At 39.3% G+C, this 21,580-nt stretch overlaps 1 protein-coding gene across 8 annotated transcripts in view; it reads right to left on the bottom strand.

Moving 5' to 3' along the window:
* Positions 1–21,557, bottom strand: part of ROBO2 (roundabout guidance receptor 2) — a 672,125-nt gene extending 650,568 nt beyond the window's left edge. For 7 of the 8 annotated variants that reach the window (XM_005867326.2, XM_014540612.1, XM_014540614.1 and 4 more), the window contains exon 1: positions 20,787–21,557. In XM_005867326.2, the coding sequence (XP_005867388.1) occupies positions 20,787–20,847 (61 nt within the window). In that variant the 5' untranslated portion in view covers positions 20,848–21,557. The remainder of the gene's footprint in view (positions 1–20,786) is intronic. The other variant, XM_014540611.1, reaches the window with a different exon arrangement.
* Between the last annotated feature and the right edge of the window lie 23 nt (positions 21,558–21,580).

The raw sequence follows: 21,580 nt of genomic DNA, 5'->3' as shown, positions 1-21,580 counted from the left end.
CTAGTTATTTCTGTTCCATAACTTCTAACTTAATGTGTAGGCACTCAATTATTAGAACACTTATCTCATTACCAATATATTACTAGTATACTCTAAGCAAATATATGTATACAAGAGGCCTGGTGCACGAAAAATTGTGAACATGGCGGGGGGGAGTCCCTCAGCCCGGCCTGAACCCTCTCACAGTTCGAGACCCCTCAGGGGATGTCCACCTGCCAGCTTAGGCCTACTCCCTAGGGGATTGGACATAAGCTAGCAGTCAGACATCCCTCTGGCAGCCTGGGATCCCTCGGGGGATGGCCAACTAATGGTTTAGGCTCACTCCCCTAAGCCGTTAGTAGACATCCTTAGTGCTGCAGTGGAGGTAGGAGAGGCTCCCGCCACTGCTGTTGTGCTAGCCAGCCATGAGCTGGCTTCTGGCTGAGCAGTGCTCCCCCTATGGAAGCACACTGACCACCAGGGGGAAGCTTCTGCATTGAGCATCTTCCTCTGGTGGTCAGTGCGCATCACAGTGACCAGTCATTCTGGTTGTTCCTCTATTAGAGTCAATTTGCATATTACCCTTTTATTATATAGGACTAGAGGCCCAGTGCACAAAATTCGTGCACTCAGGGGAGGGGTCCCTCAGCCCAGTCTGCGCCCACTCGCAGTCCAGGAGCCCCGCGATTGCTCACCTTAGAGGGAGGCCCCGCCCACCTGCCACAGCCCATCAATAGGTGGCCTGGGCCTCCCTCTTTGGGGTGACCAATCGTGGAGCCCCCCAATTGATCACTCTGCAGAAGGTAGCCTGGGTCTCCCTCTTTGGGGCAATCACAGAACCCCCCCAATCAATTGCCCCACCAGCCACTGGACTGGGCCTCCCTCTGTGGGGCGATTGTGGGGTGATGGCGGGCCCCCTGACCAATCGCATTGTACCTGCCTTGGCTGGCCTGGCGCCAGTGCGTGTCATAGTGGTCGTCCAGATGGTCATTCTGCTGTTCAGCAGTTTGGTCCATTTGCATGTTATGTTTTTATTATTATTATTATTATTATTATTATTATATATATGTATATATATACAATATATATATACAATATATATAGTAGAGGCCCAGTGCACAAATTCATGCATGGGTGGGGTCCAGCTGGCCTGGCCCCACTCAGGAAAGAACAGGGCTGGGCCTGTCGGGAGGAGGAGATGGCGGGAGGTTGGCCAGCCAGCCCACCCTGATTGGGGCCCGATCATGGTCAGGCTGGCTGAGGGGAGGAGCTGAGGGTGATTGGCTGGCAGGCCCCACCCCCGATTGGGGTAGGGGGGCCGATTGGGGGTCAGTGGCAGGAGGAAGAGGCCATGGAAAGTTGGCTGGCAAGGCCCACCCCTGATTGGTATGGGGGGGCCAATCGGGGCCGTGGGGCTGATCGGGGGTGGCGCCTGCCATGGGGAGGGGCTGTGGGTGGTGGTCCAGCCGGCTCCGCCCCCAAAGAAGGTGGGGGGCCAAATGGGGGCCAGCGGCCTGGGGGAGGGGCCATGGGTGGTTGGCCGGCCGGCCCTGCCCCTGATTGGAGTGGGGGGGCAGATCGCAGGTGGAGCTGACTGGGGGGAGGGGCTGTGGACTGATTGGGGTGGTGGGGGCCCATCGGAGGTGGGTCCAGCCAGGGGGAGGGGCTGCAAGAGGTTGGCCAGCCAGCCCCACCCCCTGATAGGGCTGGTTCGCTGGCTACAGTGGGCATCATAGCGACTGGTCCTTCCAGTCGTTAAGGTGATCCAGTCACTGGCTTTTTATATAGATAGATAGATATTTTTTACCAAATTTTGCAGAGTTAGACTACTTAGTCTCCAGTTGCAGTGAGTTATGGCACAGCGCCCATATGCTTTCAAATATTAGCAATCATGTGCCCCTAAAGCATGACAGAAACAAAAGATTAACAAAATAGAACCAATTAGAAACTCTAGGAACTGGCCTCTATCACCTCACTGTCTATCTTAACTTATTCTTTACTTTCATATTACTGAGATACTGGCTCTATTTCCGTCTATCACTCTCTCAAATGAGAAGTCCAAGGACTAGGGAATGGAGTAAGCACATATTTGTACAGAAAGCAGAGAATCTCACTTGTACAGTCTCCCCTGCAGCTTAATCCTCAGGCCAAGTGGCTTATTCCCCACCGAGTCGCTGCAGAGGACACGTTTAGTTTAAGGAGCCATTGTTCAGGCTTCCTCCCTTCATTCAACAATTTCTTCTTTTACTGAAGGAAGCAAGATCCCTGACTTCAACAAGAGGTTTTACTCTTCAACATATTTGGGGTCAGATAACAAAAATTGTGTCGGCTTCTAAATTTAAGAAACTGTCTATAAAGGGTAAGTTTAATTCATCCAACATTAATTGAGCCATACGTTTTCTTTTAGCAGATATAAAGTGACCAAGATATAAAGATGGGCCTTGCTGAATACTGACAGGTAGAGATTTCTCTTGGAAAGCTCTGTGAATTTGGTTTTGATGTTGAAGATGCTGTATTCTCCATACAAATGGTACTGTTTGAACTTTTCAAAGGAAAACATGTATATAGAAGCTGATATCATACTTCAAAATTACATACAAACCTTGAGCTAAGTTCAAATATATACCCACCAAACAAGAAATCACACGTGACAAAAGAACTGCCAATTTCTTTAACTTTAGAGACACAGAAAGGAAGGACATGAAGAAAAATCTTCCCTTGGACAGTCTGAAAAATTATTAAGACAAATACATTTGACAGTAATTTAACTGGACTCAACTGAAATTCCCAATTCAAGTCCAATTCTGTCAAATCTACCTCCATTACAGTTTTTTAATTAGTCTATCTCTCTTCACATCTACTGACAATTCCCTTGTTTATACCCTCACCATTTTATCCCTAAACTGCCTTTCTCTGCCTTTGGTCTTTTTGCCTTTAATGATACCCTCATAGATGACACCTATTGTATTTTGAATAACATTAACCCACTTTAAAACCTCTAGATGGGTTTGTATTGCCTTCCTTCTGTGACCGAATCTTTCTCAAGAAACACTAACCCCATTTCCCAGAGAGGAATCTCCTCCCTGTTCCTGTACTTCAACCAGAAACACCGTATCTATTAAATTCATGCCTTAAATACCCTTTTTATCTTATGCCTAGCACGACAACCACTTGTCCAAATGGCAGTCACAATATTCCTTCTCTACTTAAGACTCTGCTCAAGTTACCTGCCCGGTATAAAGTTTTCTGACAAGGCTCTATCTAGAGAGCCTTTCATGTTCTCAACAAACTGTACACAAATACCTCCATGGTAGTGGCACTGAGGACAATGACCTTATTTACATGACCTTATATAAAGAGCTCAATTAACTGCACATAGTAGATGCACCCTAAATGTATACTGAATGAATAGATGAAGACTGATAGAGAAATAATATTTGGGGGTAGTGTAGGTGTAGAATATCTATCTTCTGCTCCATCTGTTGCTTGCCCCTCCTAGCACATTCTTTCTTCTGCTCCTCTAATAAAAAGGCAATATTTTATATTCTATAGCAACTATAACCCTCAGGCCAAATCTGTCCCACACCTTGCTTTTTATAACCTATGGATAAGACTTTTTTTTCACTTTTAAATCATAGAAAAAATGTTCAAAAGAAAACTATTTTATGACAAAAATTATAAAAATAAAAATTTCTGTGTACATAAATAAAATATTATTGAAACACAGCTCTGCTCATTTATTTACATATTGCTTATGGCCACTTTCTTCCTACAAAAGCCAAGTGGAGTAGTTGTGAAGCAGGAGGCCTATGGGCAGTAAAGCCAGCAATAGTCACTATCTGGCCCTTAAAGTTTTGGCACACCCAGTCTATAGCATTACACTCCCTTCACTAACTGATGGAGAGGTCCCAGGAGCCTGCAAAATGATAATGGCATTGATGAACCTTGGCAAGCAGTTCTGCATTCTTTCTGTTTTCGTGGGCTTGTTATTAAGGAAATAAAATAATCACCAAATTTCAAATTCTCAGTTGCATGCGATGCCTATCAAACAATTGAAAATGTTTTAAATCAAGAAGTGTGATTTTTTAAATCTAATGATAGGTTATTGTTCTGCCCTCTACAAATAATTTATTTCAAATAATAAAATTAGAAGAAAAACACACCAAAAAGTACTCAAACTAATGTAGTCAGTTTTAGGTATTATTTTCTACTCCTGTTATGATTTTGGAGCTCTCTACAGAACAAAGACTATCAAATTTTTCACATTTCCCTTAAGTTGTATAGCCCCAAAAGAAGCATGTCTAGTAAGACATCACTAATGTTGAAAGTAGTAAGAGGAATATGTTCTGCACCCTGTTCAGCCATTGAGTCTGTTATAATTCTTGTCAACTTACCTAGCAGACTCATATTGTTTACTACCTTTCCTTTGAAATATAATGCAACTTTATATTAAGCAGCTCCTATAATTTAAAGCAACAATTCTTTTAAAATAAGAACACCTAAACACAATTCATTGCTTCAAGTTTTTCTGACTCGGTCATGAAAACTGGCTGGTGAAATATTTTAAACATGGTTGCATTTTTGTCAATTGTTTCTTTTAATATTTAAAAAGATTTAATAGGGTACATCTTAATATTGTTTCTCATCTGTGTAGGCCAAGGTATACAGAGATAGTAAGTGCACCCTTCCCTAGCTTTAATTTGACAAGTATCTTCCAAATGAATTTCTGTACTCACTCCTGCTTCTATTCTGCCAAAATCTTGCCCCCACTCTCATGTTCTGACAATGAAGTGCAAAATCAATTGTGCTTAAGCCATGTTCACTGGAAGAGGATCTCTCTAGTCACTGGTGCAATACTCCCTAAATGAGTACTAAAATCTCCTGACCTTTAAACTGGGCATAACACTCCTAATCTGAATCACATTCTCTCTTTGCTCCACTCACACCTTTATCCCTTGGGCCCTTTCAGTTTTATTGCTTTGCTGTCTTCTCCCTCTAGTTAGATATCTAGATTTCAGATTATTTCCCTGAAGAATTAGTTAACATTTATATACCAGATAAAGCATTTGTTCTTACTCTGCTAAGATTTTTTGCTGCCTAATTTGTTTTTTATAAATTATGTCTGTGTTCACGGGAGGTGGGGCGGGTGTATAAAGAAAAAAATTTTGATAGATTTCTAAGTTTGGGATACGTGATTTCTTCATCATTTTGTTCCTTTTGCTATATCACTAATAAAGATGTTAAATCAGACCTCACTTGAAGCTGATCTCTAGACATCACCCACCAAATCGTTACATTTTCATCTCTGATTGCCCTTGGGTATTACCACCTCTTAACGAGATATTTCACTTCCACATAGTGAAAAACAGGTTCTAGGAGGCTTCACGCAGAGTCCTTTAAATGTTTGCTCTCATATTCTGACTACAGTAAAGCCTTTTCAGTGAACATGAGTATAGACCAGTGATGGCGAACCTATGACACGCGTGTTAGAGGTGACACGCGAACTCATTTTTTGGTTGATTTTTCTTTGTTAAATGGCATTTAAATATATAAAATAAATATCAAAAATATAAGTCTTTGTTTTACTATGGTTGCAAATATCAAAAAATTTCTATATGTGACACGGCACCAGAGTTAAGTTAGGGTTTTTCAAAACGCTGATACGCCGAGCTCGAAAGGTTCGCCATCACGGGTATAGACAGAGGGACAACTAGGCAGCTATATCAAAAATAAATGTAAAATGAACTGCAGAATAAGAATAATTTTAAAGAACACCAAGGTTTAGCTTAATTTACCATCTAAATATGCCTGGATGACATTAGAATCATGTTGACAAGCTGTATGGAAAAGCATCATCTTGTATTTTTTGAAACTTCCAAACAGGAAGTTTTTCTATCTATGCATCTCAGATGATTGACAAGGTTCTGAAACCTTAAGAAATTTTCTTTGAACTATGACAAGTACCTAATGTAATCAAGAGATATAAGGAGCCGTAGACGGTTTGGCTCAGTGGATAGAGTGTTGGCCTGAGGACCAAAGGGTCGCGGATTCGATTCTGGTCAAGGGCCCATACCTTGGTTGCAGGCTCCTCCTTGGCCTGGGCCCTGATCGGGTCTCCTGCAGGAGGCAACCAATTGATGTGTTTCTCTCACATTGATGTCTCTCTCTGTCTTTCCCTCTCTCTCCCACTCTCTGTAAAAATCAATGGAAAAATATCCTCGGGTGAAAATTAACAACAAGAAAAAAAAATATGACAAGAGGTAATGGGGATTATAAAGGTAGTATCTCTAACCCCTTATGCTAAGCTAGACTATAGATATAAACCTGTATATATATGACACCTTATTTGTAAATTACAGACTGTCCCTTACATCGAAGTGCTCATGGGAAATAAACACCTGCCACCCTTAACACTTTCTCATTAGATACTTTTCTAAAATCTCAAGAGTATTGTAATTGGTTTCTTTATTAAAAAACACACACAAAAATGTGATTTGGATGCTGTGAAATAGACCAGCTTAGACACATTTTGAATATATTCGCTAACATCATGTTTTTAGCTTCCTAGTCATCACAAACATTGCCAAAATATAAGAATGGCTAACTAATATTTTATATGTTCATTTGGGATATTTTTTACCATTTCAATTTTATCTGACAGTAACCACAGTGAACAGTTCATGAAACACTATTTTTTTTAAAAAAAAAGACTTCTGCAGGTATTGAAAATTTAGCGAGTTCTTTGTCAAAAGCTTTGACAATGTATAAGAGCTAATTTGCAAAAGAGCCAAAGTAGTATGAAGACCTTTCTTGTCTGCCTTTTCCCCCCATTAAAAACAGAAGGTATTAATCACCCGATTTCAAAAGCAGCTGACTGATGCTATTCACTGGGTAGGGCCTTCTCACTAATGTGGCTCCATGAATAACTCTCAAGGCTTTTATTATTGCTCTGAGTGGACTCTTAGCAGCACAGCCTCCCTTTAGCAACCCTCATCCCCTCAGGCTTCAAAAGGATTACAGATAGCAGCTGAAAGAAAGCATCATTGGTAAAAACAAAAGTTTTTAAAGGGAAAAGCAATGGGAGGAAGGTGGACATACTGGAGACAAGTCATGATTCATGGCCTGTACTGTGTTGTGCCTCTCTTTCTCTTACTCAATACACTCTTTAGTTTTACTGCTGGACAAGAGGAGACCAGACCAGTGCACTTCTCCTAGCAACCAATACCAGTCAGCAAAAAAGGCATGTCATCTGCTCAAAGGAAAATGGAAGAATTTGGGGTCATACAAAGCCAGACACATGTTCTTTTGCATTTGATCCCAAATTGATTAGGATTGAAAGGATTCAGTAAATGCTAAATCATTCTGTTTTATGTGAATGTTAACAATCCATAGAACTAAATATTAGCTTGTCTACTTGGTATATATAGTAATTTAAAATGCTGGTCCAATTCATTTCATTCAAACATTCAGTTTTTCACTTTTCCAACATCACCCTGCTTATTGTTCATAGATAGTGTCCCTCCCAGGCAGAACTTTGCACCTCCTGGACTATTTTGAATGCAAAGATTATGCATAAACTCCTATAGCATCCATGTTGGAAAAGCTTAGAATTGCATTCTAAGACTATAAAAGCAATCCTCTGGCTGTCTTATTTGCATGCCATATTTTGCTGCTGCTTAGAGAGATAAAAACGCTTTCTGAAAAGTTGAACAAACTCAGAATTTAAATTTAACACGATGACACACATTTACTGAGTGTTTCAAAAATCTGGAGAGCATTTCATAAGACCCAACTGATGAACATCACAGGTGTTACAGTTTAACATAAAAGTACAATAATTCATAGCCTGGAAAATGTTCTTCTTAAAATAAAAGTTGTCAGTTGGATTGTGAGTGGAGGGCAGGCATCAAACGACTCAGAAGTTTATGTATATCTTACAGCCATGTGTGTATGGTGTGGGGGGTAAGACATATCTTTGCCCCAAATTTGTATCTACATGTTGTACATATTTTCCCATTCTTTTTTCTTTCATTTTGTATTACAAGTTGACGTGATCCAGGCTCTCAATCACAAAGGCGGATTGAAACACTTAAAAACATACTTAGCTACAAAATCACCTACATGTTTTCATGATAGCCGGTGAGGAACTGGCCAGTTAAATGTGTTAGCACTTCTTTTATGGTGAAGTTATTAGACAGCATTTGTGAGAAGAAAAGAGGCTATAAATCTCAACTAAATGACAGCTTGAAGATTTGAAAGTACAAGAATCAGGTACTATTAGTTTTTAACTCTCGACATTATCACTGCAGTGAAAAAAGTAGTTCTGACACCATCAAATTCAATGTTTTAACTCAGTGATTTTTCAACTAGTGTGCCACAAGAATTTTTAACTCATGCAATACCTGACTATTTAGTCAGGATTGTCAAAAAAAAAAAAGACAACAGCCAACATAACAATAACCGTCTAGTGTGAATGAATTAAAATTATACCAATTTTTTGTCAGATCAGCAAAAAATATGTTTTTTTAGTGTGCCTCAGAATTTTAGTAATTAGTTTAAGTGTGCCATGAAATTAAAAGATTAAAAATTGCTGCTATAACTCCTCACTGTCCATTTTGCATGGGGGCGGGGGATGCTGAGGAGTGTTAAGTTAGCAGGCATTTTCTTCTTACTCAGTTTCTCCTACAGTCAGTGGCACCGTGTGTAGGGGTTCACATAATTGCTATTTGGGTGATGGCTTCTTCCTGAAGTTGTTGCTATGCAAAGGCATGTTAGAACAGACAGCTGTTGCTCATTTTAGAAGGGGAAGGTAAAATGCCTTCTCTAGTTTAACAAATCAATAATGGACTTCGCCTTCAATAACTACACTGTTATTTGTCAATACATTAAAGTTAGTTTTAAGATATAAAACACAAATTAGAATGTCTTTGGCTAGGTTCATCCTGAATTTCCCTTAATTTAATATAACCCTGAAAACTACATTCCATAATTATCAGATACACCTAAACAAATTAACTACATTATAGCATTTGCTAATATTTGGAAATAAATATTGTAAAACTTTCAAAGTCTGCTATAACCTTGATTTACAACCTTTTCTTTATAAAGAAAACACAAGTCAAAAGTTCTCCCTTTTTTGATCTTATGAATATGTTAGTTGGTTATAACTGCCACACAGGCTTTGGACAAATCCTTTAAATTCCAAATGATTTCAACTGGGTGTTCCTTGTTTAAACTTGAAAAGCAGTGTAATGGAACAGTTGAGTTATATTCCATGTCCTCCAGCTCATGTCCAAAAAGGCATGGGACCAAAAACCAGGGAAAGGGATCCCACATCAATCTTTACAACAGAAATTAAAAAGTGGCTATTAACCCCCTCTCCTGAGCTAAAATTGCTATGTTGCATATGGTTCTAGTTACAGTGGCCATAAACTAAGTACATTGGCTTAAGACTAGTGTTTTCTTAGTATTATTTTTTAAAAATTCCATTTATTCATAAAGTAACAATAAGCACCATTGGTCATTAATGAATGAAAGTGGATGTGAATCATGAGACTTAGTGAATGTTGCCTGTCAGCCATATTCACGTCATTAAGCCCACAGAAAATACAGAAATATAACCCATGCAGATTGGACAATGAAGAATGATTGTGTTCAGAGATGGACATTTAGGGTTTTCTATAATTTTTTCCAGGTTAAACTTTCTCCTTCAACTGTACTCAAACATAATAATCAATGATAGGACATTTAATTAAATAACTTACAACAATAGAATTTAAGGCTGAATGAGACATTGGAGATTACAGTCAAATCTTACATTTTAGTGTTTTATGCTTTTTTTGTTTTTGTGTGTGTTTGTTTTTATAAGGATTAAAATTATATAATTAATTAAAAAGAAAAGCTAAAATTTGAGTCCAGAGCTTCTGACCACCTAATGGGTATTCCTTCTACAGTAGCAATGATATTGTTGTATTTGGGTTATCTTTTCTGATATACACAACCACTCATGAAAATCTTATTAATGGGTAATTATAACAATTATTAAACTCCATGTCTATATTGAATGAAAGAAAGTTAAGTGGACTATCTAGAAAAAATGTGAGTGGAGTCTATACAATTTTTAGAAAATTAGTAATGTTTACTTAGAACCCATTAAGTTTGTCTTATACAAGATTTATCTTCATGGCACTTTATATCAAGAGCACCAAATAAAATATATTCTTGATAAAATGTAAATCAGTCAACATGAACCAGAATGCAGACTTAACAAGCCTGTTTTATTTGTTAACAAATTGCTATTTGTAGTATGCCTCTCTTTTTACTCTTTTAATTCATAATACCACTCACTTGGGACTCCCATTTGTTCTGTAACCAGCATATGATGCAATGGAAACACACATGTCATAGAACTTTTGTCACAATTGCATAGGTGTGGCCACAGATGAGTCCCCTTAAAAGGCAAAAGTTCTTTTTTAAAATATATTTTTATTGATGTCAGAGAGGAAGGGAGAGGGAGAGAGAGAAACATCAATGATGAGAATCATTGATTAGCTGCCTCCTGCACGCCCCCTACTGGGGATTGAGCCTGCAACCCGGGCATGTGCCCTTGACTGGAATCAAACCTGGGACCCTTCAGTCCACAGGCCGATGCTCTATCCACTGAGCAAAACCAGCTAGGGTGAGGCAAAAGTTCTTAATCAATCACCTGAAGTCTCATGCTTGAAAGATTATATGAAAATTATAATTAAATTATCATGTAATACATAAGTAACCTGATTTCAAAATTCCTCTAAACTTTACTTCTATACTCTGAAGGAAATAATAGTAAAATTACTACTAATAATTAATATAGAGACAAATAATATTTCAGTGGTGCTTATTAAGTACCTGGTACTATTCAGAGTATTTATATATAATTTACATATAGAATAGATATATTACATATAAGCATATATTTCTATATATGTGTAATACATATATACATATATTTTTCATTAATTTATCCCTTGTAGCAACTGTATGAGAAAGACAATGTTACCATGCCCATTTTACAGATAAGGACACTGAGGCATGGAAACATTAAATTACTTGCTCAAACTTGTTCAGCAATGTTCATTGACTGATTGCCTTTCAATAATCATCTCACACTTCTTCCCCTGTGAACAAACTATGTTACTATTAAACTAGCCTTCTTGCCTTTCCCCTAGCATACCTGTCATCTCCATGCCATTTATCCTGTTATTCCTGAAAGGTAATTTCCAATCTCCCTCGCTAATAAAACTCCATTCATCTTTGAAGGCCTAGGTTAAGTGACCCATTTAGAATTGACCCTTCCCAGTTTGCGCCAGCTGGAAATACATCAATTCCTTCTCATCACAAGATGGCCGGCAGGGGAGGGAAGTTAGGGGCGATCAGGCCAGCAGGGGAGGGCAGTTGGGGGTGACAAGTCCAGCAAGGGAGGGCAGTTGGGGGCGACCAGACCTGCAGGGGAGGGCAGTTAGGGGCGACCAGGCCAGCAGGGGAGGACAGTTGGGGGCAATTGGGCTGGCAGGGGAGCAGTTATGCGTTGATCAGGCTGGTAGGGGAGTGGTTAGGGGGTGATCAGGCTGGCAGGCAGAAGCAGTTAGGGGCAATCAGGCAGGCAGGTAGGCAAGCAGTTGGGAGCCAGCAGTGCCAGATTGTGAGAGGCATGTCCAACTACCACAGGGATCAGGCCTAACCCAGCAGTTGGACATCCCCCGAGGGGTCCCAGATTGGAGAGGGTGCAGGCTGGGCTGAGGGACACCCCCCACTGCACAAATTTTGTGCACCAGGCCTCTAGTTATTATATAAAATGACTTCACTACAAAACACATTCAACTCATAAAGGTTATTCAATGTTTTCTTTTCAAGTTGATTTAAAAGAATAACTTTACCACATACCTGGCAAGTGGAAATGTAAAATGATTCATCTACTTTGGAACACAGTTTTGCAGTTCCACAAAAGGTTAAACATAGTATTACCAAATGACCTAGCAATTCCACTCAAGAGAAATGAAAACATATGTGCACACAAAGATTAATACATGAATGTTCATAGCAGAAATATTTATAATAACCAAAAGTAAGAACAACCTAACTACCCATAAACTGAAAATTCAAGGGATAAGTGATATGGAATACTATTCAGCAATGAAAAGGAATGAAGCACTGATACATGGTAGAATATGGATGACCCTTAAAAACATTAGACAAAGGGGAAAAAACTAGTCAAAAAGACCAAAATTGTATGATTCTCTTTATAGGAAACTAGAGGCCTGGTGCATGAAATTTGTGAACTGGGAGGGGGGTCCCTCAGCCTAGCCTGTGCCCTCTCGCAGTGCAGGGCTCCTAGCTCCTTACCCCTTGCCTGCAGTGGAGGCAGGAGAGGCTCCCGCCACCACCCCTGCTGTACTTGCCAGCAGTGAGCCCGACTTCTGGCTGAGCAGTTCTCCCCCTATGGGAGTGCACTGACCACCAGGGGGCAGCTCCTGCATTTAGCATCTTCCCCCAGGTAGTCAGTGTGCATCAGTGGTTCTGCCAGTTGTTCCACCATTCGGTTGATTTGCATATTAGGGTTTTATTATATAAGATGTCCAGAATAAACAAATCTATAGAGATAGAAAATAGACTAGTGGTTTTTTAGGGCTGGGAAGGGGTAGTAGATAAGGAACATGATACAGGTTTTTATTTATTTATTTATTTATTTATTTTGATATGAAAAAGTTCTAAAATTAGATTCTAGTGATGGCTGCACAACTTCATGAATTAAACCACTGCTTTGTACCCTAGCAGGTTTGGTTCAGTGGATGGAGCATTGGCTAGAGGACTGAAGGGTCCCAGGTTCAATTCCGGTCAAGGGCACTACCTTGGTTGCAGATTTGATTCCCCAGCCCTGGTTGGGACAGTGCAGGAGGCAACCAATCAATGATGTTTCTCTCTCTTTGTCTCTCCACCTTCCTTCCATTCTCTGCAAATCAATGGAAAAATATCCTCTGGAGAGGATTAACAACAACAACGAAAAAAACTTCTTTGTAAATTTCACATGGGCAAATTGTATGATATGTGAATTATATCTCAATAAAGTAATTGGGAGAAAATATTTAAGTAGCAAAATTTAGAGAATGTATATGTTGACCTTTACCTCAATGTTTTTAAAAATATAGATATATTTTTAGTTGATTCCTTTAAGCCAGTGGTCGGCAAACTGCGGCTCGCGAGCCACATGTGGCTCTTTGGCCCCTTGAGTGTGGCCACGAAGTTTCAATCGCACTGTATGTGCACACCTGCATGTGGTATTTTGTGGAAGAGCCACACTCAAGGGGGCGCAGTTTGCCAACCACTGCTTTAAGCTATTTTCTTAAAATCAAAAGTAGGTCTATAAAGATGGTCCTACAGCCAAATTCCTGAGTTTATCTCATTTTATTGTCAGTGATAGTAAACAGGGTAGGTTTTGCAAAATTACTACTTTCAATCCTCCTCTTAGTTGTCAATTATTAGAGATCCATACATTTGGAGATTAATTTTAGAAGTAAGCAATTTAATTCTATCTTGGTACCAGAATAATCAGTTTTACCTGTTACTAAAGCTGAAAGAGAAAGCTGTCTTAAATGTAGAAAAAGTATTAGTTTCTGGACTGGATATCATCATATAAGTCAACATTCCTTAGTGCAGTGGTCCTGTCATGGCACATCAGCATCATCTGAAGGAGCGCCCTGTCAAAATATACACCCCAACAACAGTGTGATAAAAAGCACAGCACAGCAGTGTTTGTGGGTACTGGGGGAGAGTGACCATGAAAACCACAATTATAGAAAATATTCTTGGTTAGAATAAGAGAGGCATATTAAAGTATATCAACAATTCTATACCTCCTGACAGGTGAAAGGCAGAATATTAAATCACCAGGAATCATGATGTCCTTTGTGTCAAAATATGCATGTTTGATAACCCTCTCTATCTGTCTGACTTTCTGCCTGTCTACTTATATACGCACACACCCCAAATTATAAATTAACCTAGTTCAAATGAACAATGTTTCCTGTGTTGTGGTAGGGCATGAAAACAAACATCTCAAAAGTACTCCATAAGCACGTTTTCATACACTTAACAAATATTTGAATATCTATTATGTGTCATCGTGTGCTCCAGGCACTGTTAGAACATTGGTAAACATGACAAACAAAGCTAAGTCCCTGCTATAGAAGCTCAGTATTAGAGTCAGACAGTCAACAAACATCTCTGTCTATAGCTGAGTGAAATTCTCCATGGGATGCTCATGTTTCTGCATGATTTGCTAGAAGAGGCACTAACTACTCTTTCATTCCAAACTACCTTTTCAAAGCTATGTATATAGCAAGCAGTCTTGTGTAACAGAGGTAGTCTCCTTTGAGAGCAGAAGGCAGACTTTTTCCTGTCCAATATAGTCAAGATAATGTTTTCCCCCAGGGTAAAGATTAGGTAAGTTTCTTCATTTCCCATTATAAAATATCTGGGTTCCCACACTCATGGTTGGTTCCTCAGCTGTGAGGCTAACCCACTATGACTACTTGGGACCCAATATATTGCCCCCAATGGACTTCAGGGTCAAGGTAAATCGATACACACATAAAGTCATGCTGCTTGCTGTGGCATGACTAATGAAATCCATCATCTCTCACCCAGGAATCTCATGTCTCCTGCCAGCACTCATCCAGTTGTGGCAGTCTAACTTCTTAGCTTGCAAGTAGGATAAGATGTCAATCCCTTCACAGTTGTTGATGTACACACAACACACACACATACACACAGGTACTCTAACACTTCTAGGAGGTGACAAGTGCTATAAAGAATTAAGACAGGTAATAGGGGCAGCCCAATAGTGTTGTAAGGGGAGCAATTTTAGATAGGATGGCCCATATTTCTGAAGAGATGATTTTGGGGTAGGGACTTATTAAATCAATTAAAGGACATACCCATGCAGAGATCTGGGGAAGTGCATTTCAAGTAGATGAAAGAACAAATGCAAAAGCCCTGAGTCAGAAACAGAACATCAAAAAAGAATGTTCTAAATCTAGGCTCTAGGTAGGGAGTGTGAAGAGATGAGGTTAGGTAAGAAGAGAGGGGCTTGAACTTGAACTGCCTTGTAGACTGTTGTGAAAGGTTCTGCATAGAAGCCATTAGAAAGTTGAGAGCAAAGAGCTGTCATGCTCTTACATGCTTTTACAAGGTCCTTCTGGCTACTGTGTAGAGAAGAAACTGGGATGGGGTAAGATGCAGGGATAAGACAAGCAGGAATTAAACAAATGATCATTTATCAGGCTAATGTAATAGTCCAGGTTTTGCCCAGGATTGTAGTGGTTGAGTTAGTAAGAAACTTTTGGTATCTAATTATCTGAAAATGCATCAAAGCAATAAAAGAGTGGGTGGATAAATGGATAAATAGATGGCAATCAAGTAAAGTCAAATAATGGTAGAATCTAGGTGAGGATATCTTTTTTCTAAAAATATATGTACAATATATTTTTATTGATTTCAGAGAGAAAGAGAAAGGGAGAGAGAAGATAGAAACATTAATGATGAGAGAAAATCATTGATTGGCTGCCACCTGCACACACCACACAGAGGATCAAGCCTGCAACCCAGGCATGATCCCTGACTGGAATCGAACTGTGACACTCAACTACTAAGCCACACCAGCTGGGCAAGTGGGAAAACCTTAGTGTTCATTGTACAATTATTTCAATGTTGCTATATATTTGAAAATCACGAACACACAAATAAAATTGTTGGTAGCAGAATATATTTCAAAAGGTTGTGAAAATTAAAAACAGAAACCCCATTTAAAGTGAAGTAGGGAGGCCAGAATGGGAAGCTCTCCCACCCTAACTCAATCATGAAGCACAACAAGGGAAACTGTTTGTAATAGGCCTTTTAACTCCTTTTTCCCCTCTATCAAAGATTTCCCCTTCTTTGTTTTAGCGAACTTTCACATGCCTCACTGAGGTTGCATGTACCAGATTGAAATTTCTAGTTGCTCTCAAATAAACCCATTTTGCTGAAGAAGTATCTGGCTGAGTTTGTTTATAGTCAACAGAGTTCACTAACAATTTGGATATGGGCTGTAAGTACCAGCCAAGAATGATCCCTAGTTTGGGATCATGAAAAACTCTGGGAATAGTGATGCCATTTACTGAGCTGGAGATGACAAGAAAAAGGAGCAGATTCTATCCCAGGTTTCAGTTTGATATATTCTTATTAGCTATCATGCAAAGATGTCAAACAGTCAGCCAGATGTGTCCAGCACTGTTCCAGGCACTGGAACTACAATAGTAGAAGAGCCAAACTCATGGAACTTAGATTCTTCCACACAGTGACTGGGCAATGTAAGAAGTATCAGCAACGGGTTGAACGATCTTAAGTATTAGATGCAAATGCAGAAGAAAACACTAAGGTTTGAGGCCTAGATTACTCCTCTCTCTAGGAGTAATGCTGTTTTGAGTTAGGGATATGTATTTTGGGTGATATTGCTTCACTTTATTTATTTTGAGACGAACACACTTTAAATGCTATATTAGAGCTCTATTATAATATATCACACTGTTGACACATTTTAAAAAGTATATGGGAATTTCCCCTAAAAGGCTTTATGTTTTAGTCAATAATTAAAAAGAAGAAAAAAATCAATATTAATGTATTGATTTAGGTTGATAGGTCCATACATGGAGATGCTATAAGAAACATAACAATATTTTCTTTAAAAATTAATCTATAAAATGATACTCTATAAGTTTCCATTGTCTGCTTGAACTCCAATCTGTAGACTTCTGTCTGTCTAAACTGAAAAAAGATAGGATCTATACAAAATAAGTTTCCATAAAGCTATATGGTATTAGAAAATAAAAATGATAAAGTTGAGGACCCAATTGGATATACCCAAAAGTAAAACATGATTAACATATCTCCTTTAAATGCAGATGTTCTAAATTATTATTTAAGAAACAACCTCACCTATTTTCTTTACTCTTCAAATACTTTTATAATTCCTTACATCAGGTTCAAAAAAGAAGGAGGAGGAGAAGAGGAAGAGTAGGAGAAGAAATAAGTAAAAGGAAAATTTTTCTTCCAAATACTCTTCAAAACCAAATTGCACATAGGAAGTAAACGTATCTCCTACAGAATGCAGGAACTACTGAAGCAGATTTCACTAGACACTCATCCCACATACATGAGCTCCCTTCATTATTATATAAGCATCCAAATGTATTCAATGTGCTTACATATCCATATTTTCATTATCAAAATGCTATTTTATACAGGCTGCTCAGGGATGAGATGGCCCGAATTGTTCTTTGTATAACCATGACTTTTTCCTCCCTCTTTAAGATAGTCTTTTTTGATGTTCTAAGAAATCCTTTTGGTTTATGGTCCACATGTTGCCTAGACACAAAGGTTATTCAAACAAAGCCAATTCAAACCTCATATTACTGCAGAGTCCCAAGAACAAATTTCAGGTTACTTACATGCAATTTAAGTTCTGAAATGGACTACATATGGCTACAATAATGAGCCTATTATTAAAAGAAGCACTTTAGCAAAATGTATAAACCTGTATGAGATTATATATCTGCATTGTGCACACACATCATCTTTATCTCCCCAAATACCATGTGTGTCATTTCCATTTAGGAATAGTTAAGGCTGCATGTGGGCAAAGCCTTCAATCAGGGCAGAATCTTGAAGTGAACACCTCTTGCCACCACCTAGCTACCTGCATCATCCTTCAGGGAGATGGGGTTCATTAAAAGAAACAACACTGGAAAAAAAAAACTAGTTAAGGCTTAGATAAGAAAACTATTCTCATTTTAAAAGTATCCTTTTACAAGTATTAAAGTATCATAAAATTATTGAATTGACAGAATGTATGGGATATAGATATAATTAAAAGTCTTGTGATGGTTTATATTAGTTTCCTGTAAATGACTGGGAAACTATATCCTTATTTAAAAATAAAGAAAATCTGGAGAACAAAGGCTAAGTTCATTACATAATCTCCTATTAATAGTAAAGGAAAATCTGCATTTGATTAATCTCTATCAAATGAGAAAATCTGCATCGACATCCCAAATAGAAAAGTTTGCATGTAGTTATCAGCTAACTTAATATTTATTTTCTATGGATTCCTACAGACACATGATACTGAACAATCATAAATATTAGCATGTACCTTCTATGAGAAGGCAAAACGCTAACATTCTTCACATGCCATAAAAATGCACATATAAATAACCCACCAAGCAAATTTCAATGCAAATCTATGTATCATTTGTCACTGAATAAAATTAATTTTTGTGTCTAGCACATGGATAGTCAGTATATCTTTGAAATGGTACAAGCCTCTCTAAATTTGAAATTCATGGGGAGAATGAGCACACACTTATAAGAAGGATAATAAGCAAATAGAAATCCTGGAATCCTGGAAGAGTAAGAAAGCTTAAAGAGCCGAGCAGCCAACTCCCTCATTATACATGTGAACACTCAGTCCCAGTGTTGAAATAGCCTAGAGGGCAGTGTTGTCTACATCCCAAATTTTCAACAGACCCCATGGAGAGGCTGTCATCATTCTGGAGTAAACCAAAGGCAATCCAATGTCAACAGTATGATTTACATAGGAACTCACTAAGTGTCCACAGTTTTATTTGCTTTTGACATATTAGATACTAAATACAAAAATTAGTTTAACACAGAAAAAAATGAATGTTACCTTTTTAATTTCTCTACCCTAGGCATTTTTTGCTACGTTACTGTGAATTTGGCTGCATAATTGTGGGCCAGACGCAAATCCCCCCGCCCTTACCCTATAAAATTATATCAGAACGAAAGTCCTACATGTGTCCCTAGGGAAGGCGGGAGGTGGGGGTGGGGGAGAAGGAAAGAAGGGAGAGAGGAAAAGAAGTGAGGGAGGCAGGACAGGAGGGAGGGAGGACAGGAGAGAAATGATGTCTTGCTACTGCTGTTCCAGCGAGCTGGTTAATTGCATTTGTTTCATATACCTCCAAACACTGTGGTACATTAATTACATTCTGTAACACCAAGCTCTTCTGATTCCCTCTGTCACTTCCACTGAGCAATTTAATTGTATTCCTCCTAGCTACACACTGATTCAAAACAAAAAATAAGAAACAACAACAACAAAACTTGGCAATAATCCTGTAGTCTAATATATAGCTTTTACATGTATTTCTGGTATTGAAAAATGTAAATTCATGTCTTATGAGAACATATTATCCAAAAACTTATATCCAAATCTTCTCATCCTAATACTCAAACACATTTGGGAAAAAATATGTAAAACTTTTTGTAATGGAGATGTAAATGTATTGTAGAGGGAAATGTATTAAAGAAAATGCATGGTGAATTATTAGATATGACTATAGATATTGCCACACTATAATTCACAGTTATTAATTCCTAAACATCTACTACTTAGAAGGGGGAAGAGAGAAGCAGTGTGCCCGCTGAATGCCTTGCCTACTATCGCTGGGAGGCAAAGGTACTTATGTAGTCCAGGATTGAAAACCGCCACTTGACAGTAGGTAAATTCATCTGTATTGCCTCATGTTTATAGAAAGGCTTCCTTTCTGAGTCCAATATATTGGGTTCTGTGCATCCACAGCTGCCAAGAACAAAGTTAGCTCCTATAGGCAGGCAAAAATAGGCAGTGTCCCAAATAATGAATTTGTCCACAATGCATATGCTGGAGGAAAGTTTATGTAGCAACAAACAACTATGATGGCTCAAATGTTTGGACCAATACACCTCCAGTTCTTTACAAGTACAGTATTTAAAAAACTAAAGTACTATAACCCCCATTTTCGGGAGGGGGAGGTGGCAAGCTCCAGTCTTCTCCTTAGACCAATTCTATCCATTGATGTAAAAATTAAAGTCCCTAGAAGGTTAATACCAAATATCCTCTGGATTTCCTTCTTTGAACAAACAATAAAAGATATTAATGATTACTTCCACTTGTCATTCAAAACAGCTTCTAAAAAGGATTTTGCAATTCTCTCACAAGAAACTGACATCCAAAGAAAATGTACCAGGAAACCAAATCTGAACAAAAGACAGGAGAATCAGAGGCAGAATGCTGGCTGCTTGACACACTGACTCAACCTAGAGGGAGACACAGCCAGCACCTGTTTCCGATCCCCATTGTGTCTGCCACGGGGGACAGAGCTGCCCCCAGCAGGCCCGGAGCTTATGTTTCCCCTTGTTGGAGTCTGGCCCAGTCCCCTTTTGACAGTTTCCTCCCTATGATCTAAATTCTTCATTCTGACTTCACACTAGGAGGGCACTGGCCAGCATGAAGGTGATACACACTTTTCCCTGAGAGACCTCGTCCCACATTCCTAACTCAATGAACCTTCAGTGCAACATCCATTACTAATTTTCTTCACTTGAATGTCTAAGTCAAAGTTCAGATACAAGAACAAACACCAAACAGAGCAGTACCACAGTATTAGACTCTTTCGAGAGATTTCCTTTAATAATTCTCTTCTAACAAAACTAAGATCCCATCATTTATTGTCCAACTCCTCAATTAATTAAAAAAAACAACAGTAGGCACTACTAATGTGTTCCACTTGCAGCTGTTTAGAAACAAAAGACTTAAAATCACTGTCCCCCTAAAGACCCACACCTGGCCAAAAGGGACTTATACATACAAAGTCATTTTATTTAGAGCCCACATCCCCCTCAGAAAGAAAAGTGTATTTTTTTGGTGGGGGAGGATAAAAGCATTTTTAACTTACCATCAACGGGAACATATAAAAATCCACAGAGCAGTAGTTGTGTAAACATCAGCCGACTCATTTTGACATATTAAAAAGGATCCAGATTGTTTTAAGAAACCAATCCCAGAGAGCAAAAGTACAAAAATAAGTATCAAAAGAAGAGGTAGGTCCAAAGTTCAGACTTTCCTAGATGCTAATTAAAGTCAAGGAGAGCAAATCGCAAGATGAGAGGGCTTAGTGGAGCGGTCCTGGATGGAGTACATTTAGATTCATCCAAATGAACAGAGGGTGCACCGAAGGCTGCTGTATTTCCACTCGGGCTTCCTAAATTCCCACAAATGCAGCCCAGTCGGAGGGATTATTCAAGTGTGTCTCACCCTCACTCCTCGGGCTCCATTGCAATCCAAAACCAAGTTCTTTCTTCAGAAGTCAGGACGAGGAAGGGAGAGGAAGAAGATCTAATTCCTAGAAAGTGTTCCACAAACTTGCCAGCGCGCTGCCGGAAAACCATTGGCCTGCCTACTGGTTTCCTTCCCCGGTCTCCTTCTGGCCAGCAGCTCCGCGTCCGGAGTTTTTCCCCTGAACTTCCACAGCCAGGAGGTGTCAACGCAACACTTTGCAGGCGGGCCGCCTGGGCGAGCCTCTCCTTTGCAGCCGCGTCGCCTCCCTCCACCTCTCTCGTTTCCAGAGAAGCAAAGGAAATCTAGACGCCTCGGTGGAGAAGGTGAACTCCTACGTGGTAGGGCGGCAGGGAGGGAGGGAGGAAGGGAGGGGCAGGGCTGAGGCCGCGGCCACCCCGCGGGGCCGCCTCT

The sequence above is a fragment of the Myotis brandtii genome, unplaced genomic scaffold, assembly GCF_000412655.1.
Source record: "Myotis brandtii unplaced genomic scaffold, ASM41265v1 scaffold249, whole genome shotgun sequence".
Lineage (NCBI taxonomy): Eukaryota > Metazoa > Chordata > Mammalia > Chiroptera > Vespertilionidae > Myotis > Myotis brandtii.
This window is presented reverse-complemented; position numbering and strand designations above follow the sequence as displayed.